General features: G+C 46.3%; 1 protein-coding gene across 1 annotated transcript in view; it reads right to left on the bottom strand.

Moving 5' to 3' along the window:
• The window catches only part of LOC307085860 (3',5'-cyclic-AMP phosphodiesterase 4C-like), a 39,923-nt gene extending 31,512 nt beyond the window's left edge, over window positions 1-8,411 (bottom strand). Inside the window, exons 1-3 of the mRNA XM_079750752.1 lie at window positions 8,260-8,411; window positions 6,559-6,742; window positions 879-1,174 (exon numbers count right to left, since the gene is read on the bottom strand). Of these exons, the coding sequence (XP_079606878.1) occupies window positions 879-1,174; window positions 6,559-6,742; window positions 8,260-8,297 (518 nt within the window). The 5' untranslated portion in view covers window positions 8,298-8,411. The remainder of the gene's footprint in view (window positions 1-878; window positions 1,175-6,558; window positions 6,743-8,259) is intronic.
• Window positions 8,412-9,276: the final 865 nt, after the last annotated feature.

The raw sequence follows: 9,276 nt of genomic DNA, 5'->3' as shown, positions 1-9,276 counted from the left end.
GACGTCATTTATGTGAATTGTGTGTCATTTAAGTCCTCAATATGAACAATAATATTCCAACCATCCACATACCTCTTGCTCTGTCCAATACACATCAAAATGTTGGTGCAGGGTAACAGTAGAGATCAAGAACCAGAAACATTTCTAGATCGAGCCATAGACTGAGGTCAAAGACTACTTCCGGACAAACCTTCCAGTCGTGGTATAGTATGTGAAAGGACCATTTTGGACGGCGTCCTGGTGATCTGCCATGACCCATCGATCGACTTGAATGTCATCAATGAACATTTCGAAAAAGCAATATAAAAATATGAACGGCCCAGCCGATGTGATTTTGCCAGAGTTAGACAGGAAGGCGATCAGCCCTCGTGTTCAGCCATATGCTGTCCATGGACAACAGCATGCAGGTGTCTATGGACAGCTTTCCCCTTGGCGTTTAATGGGAATGCGGGAGCTTATCTATATGTAATGCACTTTATTTTGAAAATTGAATAAAATGCAAGGACAGGACATTCACCTTCACTGTTAACTTTTAGCCATTGGCCACACTACCCTAGCCTTATCATCTATACACTTGATTTTCGGTCCTGTAGAAATCTCGTGGCCGAATTTGTGTTTTACCTAAATGGGCTGGAGTGTGCCATCCAATGAGAGGTGCTCGATGGGGCGGGTCTTTGACCCTGATTGGCTGTGATCCAGACATTCCTGCCCACCGCTCTGGGCTGCGTGCGTGCGTACGTGTGTTGGTGTGCGTAGGGTCGCCCCCTGACCTCCCGCGGTAAGCAGATAGGGAAGACAAAGGGATTAGGGGGCCCCTAACCTGGGTGCTGGTGCAGAGCGAGGCGCACCAGTGAGTCCGGAGCCCTGCCCCCACCCACCTGTCGGGGTCCGCGGCCGTGATGTCGATGCGAGGCGGGGGGATGGGCAGGCTGGTGGGACGTCCGGCCGCCGGGCACCCCCACTCCTCCTCCTCCTCCTCCTCCTCCCCAGGACACTCCTCGGGCGTCTGCGTCCGGCCGCGCTCCCGCTCCTTGTCACGCTCGGCCTGGCGCCAGGACAACGGCGGCAGCTGGAGGTTGCCGGAGAAGCGGCGGTGGACGCGGCGTAGCTCCGCCCCCAGCGTCTGGCTGCTGGCCAGGAGGAGGTGCTGACTCCCCGGCGCCGCCTTGTTCTCCTGGGGGAGGGAGGAGCGTTGCATTTGCACGGAGGGGATTTTGCAGACACTTTTATCGATGAATTCCCCGCTCCGCACCCCGAGGGCGGAGTCGACCCCCGCGGGGCGACAGCCAGCTGGTCAGGGGCAGTCAGGGGGAGGCGTCTCGCTCAGGGACACCCCCACACTCGACGTTTTTAAACTCAATCTGTCGGGACATCGGCCGTGATTAGATACAAACGCAGAGCTGAAAAGCTATTTTTAACATCTTGAAAAAACAATATGTCACCACACTGAATAAAGTCACCCAGGGGCCAAAAGGTGCCTGTAGAATAAACTCACCCAGGGGCCAAAAGGTGCCTGTAGTACTACAGCGAGGCATGTTGTTTGGCCCTGCCGCTCTCTCCTTCTCACTTGTCTTTTCGCTGAACTTCGAACTTGCTCGAACGTGTTATTTAGGCAAATCAAACCCCCTTAAACACAATACAGTGTTTCCCCTGTACGCTTTTTGATGCTGATGTGTGTACATGGTATGTGAGTAGTATAATGTAAAAAAGAACAAACACCATGCCAGTACGTTTTCTGCTATTAATGTTCAAATACAGTTTTCAGTCTACAATTTGTAGCCATCCCGCTTCTGGGTTTTAACACAATTTAATTATGCTTCCATTCTACAAAATAAAATAGGTATAAAATAATATTAGGTCACGTTATTTTTTCCCTATGCGCTTCTTCAATTTCTTGCCCCCTACAAAATCTTCATGCATATAATCTTATAGCAAAACCCTATCTTGCTGTCAGTATTTTTACATAATACTTCAATATTTACTTAAATTAAAATAATGCCAATGTAACAATTTAGGGGGTGCAGTATGGGGTATCTATCATACATATGTTTTGCAAACATACTGTTTTTAAAGATCTCTGGACTAATATTCACTAATAGACCATCATTTGACAAAGCTGACAATTGACCTCTAGGTGGCACTAAGGGATCATGTCGGCGTTGGTTACTCACTTACTGTACTATTGTTGACGGTTGCTTTAGTGGTATGACACGACATGTTGTACAGAGCCGACGTTTAACAGAGAGCAAGAGATGGACCATAGCCATAGCACATGCTGGGGGAGGACGGAGTCAAGGGCGATTAATTCACTTAGTCTGCAGTCTGCTTTTCTTTCACCATGTTCCAACCTTCAAAAATGAATAAAATACGAGCAAAAGAGGACCTTTCATGGACAAGATATAGCTTTGGTTTATTCATGTCTCACGACTGCTCTACAACATTGACCGTCTGGGCCGTAAGGCGCTCACTGGTCCACCAAATCGTTCTCATCTTCTTAAAAGAATGCATTCAATTGTCACATTATGGATGTGTTTCCTGTGTTTCAAATAGATGTTTTTAGCGTGATAATTATATGGCTGTTTTATTTAAGATGGCCGGTGTGTGCGTCAGGCCCAGGGGTGGTGGTAGCAGACGAGATGGGGAAGAGGCTTCATATTCAGTAGCCCAGTCACCCTACGCCCTAACACTGTAAATAACTGGCACATCTACTTCATAACAGCAATACAACACTATTTATAACACACTTTAGAGCAGAACCTCCCTATGGGAGTATAGATTAAATCACTTTGGGTGTGTGTGTGTGTGTGTGTGTGTGTGTGTGTGTGTTTGTTTCATGTTTCTGTGATTTATGATATAATGGCTCTGAAATTGGCTTTCCCGAGAAGAGCTATTCAAAGAACTACAAGTTGGTGAGGAAGAAGAAAAGAAAGGATAAGGGAAGAGGCTGATGAATTGAATGGTTATCAGAAAGAGAAAGGGAGAGAGAGAGAGACAGAGAGAGAGAGAGAGAGAGAGAGAGAGAGAGAGGGGGAAAGAGAGAGAGAGACAGACACGAAACAGACACAGAGGGAGAGAGAGAGAGAGAGAGAGAGAGAGAGAGAGAGGGAAAGAGAGAGAGAGAGAGAGAGAGCAGTCCATTTGTCCGCCTCCACCTCCACCTGTCAGCGACAGCAGACCTGCCGACTCCTTCCTGCTCAGGACATGAACTGACTCATCCTGCCTGCCTGGCAGACCAGCAGCACCAACATGATGGATCCTCCATGGATTAAACAACACAATGAAGTCCGACGCAGACCCCTTCCAGCCCCCCTTGCAGAAACTATCGTTGGCGCTATAAAGAAATCGTACCATGCCCAAAGGGTCAACTGTGTGACAGCGTTGTGTACAGCTGTTAATCCTGTCTGTCTTGTAGCTCATCGATCGTGTCTCTCTCTATCTCCCCTCTCTAAAAGAACAGAACATGTAATTAGAGCTGAGTATTGATCACTAGCTGGCCAAGCAGCGGGCTCACAGGGAAACAGAGAGCCCTTATCCGCTGTCCTGAGACCGCTAACTGGGAGGGGAACAGAGGTCAAGAATTGTTGCCGTCGTTTATTTTTTATCCTCCATAAATTTGGAGCAAAATTCAGGGAAGACAGCTGATTGCCATAAGGAGCAACGCCAGACCCACTCCATGCATCACTTAGCGGAGATGAAAGGGCATAATAATAATGATCTGTTGAACAAATGGACTCTCCTGGTCTCTGTGATGTAGCACAGAGCCGGACAAGTATGTTCCCGGGCAGGGAGACAAGGGGGGTTGGGGGGAGGTGTTTACATAAAGGGAGCTGCGGAGATGCTTTTAAGAACTGAGCGAGGTGAAATGGGAATGGGCTTTGTGTGTGAGAAGCAGGGCTTCAGTGAATCCCAGGTCCAATGCTCAGCTTCATGTGACCATTTGGTGTGCTGAACGTGAACTCTACTATGCTCACTCATGAACCTCGAAAAAGGAGATCTATCACAGTACAAATGATACATACACAAGAGGTAAATCATAGTGCTGGTATCTGCAGCGGAAAATGATTTTAGAAAATAAAATGACCAAATTAAAGTAATTTAAATGACATTACATTTAATAAAAATGGGGGGCTTTTGATTGTGTAATATTAATTGAAGGACAAAATGATGTGACCATAAGGCACCCAGCAGACTATGCTGCATCATGCTGAAACCTCAGCTTCTGAAACAAATCAATGTCCACCACTGCTTGTCGCTCCACCCTGCTCACCTTTCATCCTAACCCTGCTCGCATGGACCTGGGGATTCCTGTTCCAATGAATTTCAGCCCTTTTGTTAAAGGACAATACCAGGAAGGATATACTAGAAACATGGGAAACAAAATACACAAAGAACGATGACGAATGTAGTGTGACATATGCAAACAAAATCTCAAGGACAACCTAAAAATAAGAACACCTCAAAGAACAAGATAGATGGTCGGGAATGAGACAGAGACCATTCAAGCTTTCACAACACTTTCCGACTAATAGATATTACTTGAGGAAATTGGGTTGTGTTTGAGGTCCCCATGGAAAGCTTCAAAGCCAGAGACCCTTTTTCATGCTTATCCAACCATAAACATGGCCTGCTGTCCCACAGATTGGCCCCTGTGTGAGATCAGCTCCTCTTAGTCCTGTTTATGCTCTCTCCCCAGTGCCTCTTTGTTCTGCTGCCTCCTCCCCAGGTCATAAACCCAAAATCTTCCTCGTCATGTCCTGTTTCCACAATATGTCTCCAACTCATCCCCTTATTCTCTCTCTCTCTCTCTCTTACCCACTCATTCCCCTCTGTCTCTCTTCCCCACCTCTCTCTCTCTCTTTCCACATGACTTGGTCTTTTCATCTCCCCGCTTTCTCCCACACTTCTCTTTCTCTCTTCCCCACTACACTCGTGTTCTCTCTCTCTCTCTCTCTCTCCCTCTCTCTCTGTCTCTCTCTCGCTCTCTCTCTCCCTCTCTCTCTGTCTCTCACGCCTCTCTCTCTCTCTCTCTTCTCCCTCTCTCTCTCTCTTCTCCCTCTCTCCCTCTCTCTCTCTCTCTCTCTCTCTCCCTCTCTCTCTGTCTCTCACGCCTCTCTCTCTCTCTCTCTCTCTCTCTTCTCCCTCCCTCTCTCTCTCTCCCTCTCTCCCTCTCTCCCTCTCTCTCTCTCTCCTCTCCCTCTCTCTCTCTCTCACTTCACCACAACAACCCCCACATAAAGATAAACACGTAGATAATCCACAACACCACCCAGTCCAATGCCCCATGTCTCCCTGCTGGCCCGGCCGTCTGCCGTGGACAGTCTGTTAATGAGTCACGCTCACCCTCCATCCGCTCGCTCATTTCATCACGTAGGCTCAGGTGTCACATGGCCACAGTGAGTCCACATACAGAGGCTCAAGGTCAAGAATACAGGGCGGTGAAGGTCACAATGAAACAAAACGTTCTGGAGAAGGGATGGTTGGAAGGGTCTGGATCATTTACAGTGGTGGTCCGGGACAGGTTGTTCAAACATTCAACAACCTGTCTGACTCTTATCCAAGAGGACGGTTCATGTGGCTGACTCTGAATATATATATATATATATATTGAAGGCGAAAAACTCTTGGTTGTGTCTGATTTTAAATACCTTGTTATCATTTTAGATTCTAATTTAACTTTCAAAAAACATGTTAAAAAAGTGTCTAATACCATCAGATTTAATCTGTCTAATTTTAAACACATAAGGCCATGTCTGACAACAGAGGCAGCCAAACTCTTTATGCATGTTATGATCTTTTCTTACATATCATACTGTTTCACAAGCTGGCCTCAAGCAACCAATAGAAACCCTTTTAAAGCAAACCCTAAAAAGATTAGATCAAAAACTTATCAGCTATCACCACTGCCATATCATAAATAAGTACAACTAATTTAATTTGGACAGTTTTCTTTACATTATCTAGATGCCAAAATATTACACACAGCAGAAACACAGCAGTGGCAGGGCAACTAGCGCAGCCACCAGGGGAGACTGTATTATTCAGTATAGACGTAGTTCGTCTGGCCAAACGGTCTTCTCAGTACGGCCATCAAATTACTGGAACTGCCTTCCTACTGAACTTAGAGAAAGCGCCAGCTTTCTATCATTTAAAACAAAACCTAAGAGATGGATTAAAGACAACCAAAACTGCAATCATCAATAGCTGATCTACCTCATCCTAAGTACTGCACTTCTTTGTACTGCACTTATTTATTTATTTTTTGTCTCTTCTCTCTCTCTCTCTCTCTCTCTCTCTCTCTCTCTCTCTCTCTCTCTCTCTCTCTCTCTCTCTCTCTCTCTCTCTCTCTCTCTCTCTCTCTCTCTCTCTCTCTCTCTCTCTCTCCCTTCTTTCATGCTTTCTGTCCTTATTAATGTAATGTGATGATGACCTGCCAAGGGACTACAGATGAAAATTAGCTTTTGTGCTAACTCTGGCACAATTACATTTTGGGCGTACACTAAGAACGTAAATTGATTGGCATCGTCTCGTTCAGACGATTTAAATAACGACAGGACTCACGTCTGCTGGCACGGCAGCCTGGGCGCTCCGGCTCTTCTTCATGGTGATCGGCGTCCTGGAGAAAGTCTTGTTCTTGAGACGGCTGCTCCGGTCCCCCTCTCCACGCGGTTCCTTCCTGTCTAAACACCTCTCTGGACCAAGTTCCTTGCTGCGTCCCTGGACAGCCTCAGCGCCTCCTCGGACCCTGGGAGGGGAGAGGAGGCGGGAGAGGACGAGCATCAGACCCCGACAAGACCCCGACTGACGTCAAAACACTCCGTCCAGTGGTGCTGGGGTTGGTGTTTAACGATATGAATACAATAGGTGTGATTCCCATGGCTCAAATACATGTTATCTTGTAGATTGGGTGAATGTAAATACCAGGTGTGGAGTAGAAAAGGTCATATGCCCATTAGAGGAGCCAAATCGGCCTAATGTTATTGGAGAAACAGCCCCCATTTGGAGTTGTTTTGATGCTTGGCCACGCCCATGTTAGGCTGATGGCAGGTGGAAGCCCCGGTATAAGGAGATTTGTTTTTTTGGACAGAAGTTGGAGTCCTGGTATTCTAGTTGGGAGCGAACATTAGTTTGATGGTAAGATGCCCGAATTAACCATTGTGTATCTTACGTCATGGAATATTCACTAATATACACACTAAAGAGAAACTTACTGGTGAGAGTCAATAAAGCACTCAAAAGGGGATTTAATAAGTGTATTACCATTGTGGGGCCAGTGTACACAGTGTTGACTTGAAACCTTTACAACTCTGCCTTTTCCATTGCAGGCCGAGTTCCAGTGGGCCAATGCTGCCAATACATGTTTACAGATCGTCTATGGCAGTCCAAATATGAAGTGAAAGAATAAGAAGCACCTTGTTCACCCAGATTTGAGCAGTTCTACCATCAGACCTTAGATATTCATCTAAAGTCTGATTTGTGAGACTACTGAAGCCAGTACCAGCTGTTTAATGGAGGGCTTTGATCAAAGGGTCAACCTTTCCAAGAAAACCATTCAGGTCAGATGAGCCTGTCTCCGGTGCTAAAGATCTTCAGAAGGTTCTGCTGTTCATCCATTATCCAGGGAGTCTATACAACCAGCAGGCACACATAGGTGGCTAATCACCCTGACACAAGCTATCAATAACCCCCCCTCGACTAGTTAAGGCTCCTTACCACTATATGACTTAAAAGTCTGGGCCGACTTCAGCAGAAACACGATCCGACTGGTCTTGACGATCAGTTGTGGCATGTTTTCAAGTTAGTGGTCCACAATAGGCGACTGGGAGCACAGGGGATGCATGGAGTCATCAACAACCCTCTGATTCATGGCCTCATCTGTTCTACTGAAAACAGTTCAACGACGCTTTTGAGCCTGCGTGTTTGCAGGATAGTCAATAGAAGTTGCTCAGGTAAATAGTTCTATATCATCTAAGTCCTGTGTTACGAGGCACAGGCCATTTGTTTCTTTTTATTGGCTCTCGCCACCAATAATCGCCGATTTAAGTCTCAGTTCCCCCCACACTACGCAAATCGGACGAAGCGATCGTCACTAGATTATACAGATTGACACACGCTATGGATTAAGTGCTACAGATTAACGCTACGGCATGGAAGTCAACAGACTAATTTAGACATTGCATGAATATTTGTGCATGTTGCATGTTGTATTCCCTGTCATTAATAACATTCAGTCATTGATTGTCATTTAAATGCTCTACTCACGGTTTATTGTTTGACGGCATCGGCATCGTTAGATGCATATACTATAATCACGACATTCATGATCTCTCTGTGCATTGCTAACATTATACTCATTATGCTCATCAAGCCATAACAGTCCCTCCGAGTAATAATCAATGTTCTGTTCAAACGGTCCTTCATTCACTGATTAGAGTTCTCCTGCGTTACAGGGCAAATCCGCATTTCACTTCCTGTCTTTATATGACAGGATAACACAAGGTTGTGTAACACTTCATATTGTGTATGTGTGTGGGGACTGTAAACTGAAACCTGGCCACAGATGCTGTTTGTTGCGCATTCGCCAAATGTGTGTGCTCCTGGAGAGACTGGTTAATCAATACAAGAGAGAGAGAGAGAGAGAGAGAGAGAGGGAGAGAGAGAGAGATAGAAAGCCCTTGAGCGGAGATGGGTAAACACAAAGCATTTTGAACTATATCTATTTTTTTTTTTTTTTCCTTTATTCTTGATTTTGCAAGAGCAAGAGAGTGGCATGCTGGAGCAGTTTCAGGGAACCACCCCCACCCAACGGCTGATGGCTGCTCATCCCTTTGAGAACTCTGATACATAATGCATGACATCGCCACCACACACTCGCAGTTGTTTGAATAATAACATGCTGCAGGAGGACTCGGCAGGAGATGCCCTGGAATCCTTCTCTCTGGAGACGTGGGGCAGGGACGTTGGGTCATACGGGAACTTCTGTTTAAGTGTAGATATATGGGGAGGGATGGGAATGGAAAGCCATGAAAGAGAGGAGAGATGGAGAGCATGGCTGGATGGAATGACGACAGAAGGGGGGGGGGGGGGGGGGGGTAACAATGATCACTGCTTAACAGCACCTACTGTAGGTGGCTTTTCTGGGCTCCTCCATAACCAAGACACAGGGTGATGTTTGTAGGACAATGGGACATGAAGCAGTTGATCTCCCTTAGTGCGTGTTGGCTGGCTTAACCCTGAGTGCGTGTTGGCTGGCTTAACCACATTCATGTCTCAATGCCA

The sequence above is a fragment of the Pollachius pollachius genome (assembly GCF_949987615.1).
Source record: "Pollachius pollachius genome assembly, chromosome: 14".
NCBI classification, from domain to species: domain Eukaryota; kingdom Metazoa; phylum Chordata; class Actinopteri; order Gadiformes; family Gadidae; genus Pollachius; species Pollachius pollachius.
This window is presented reverse-complemented; position numbering and strand designations above follow the sequence as displayed.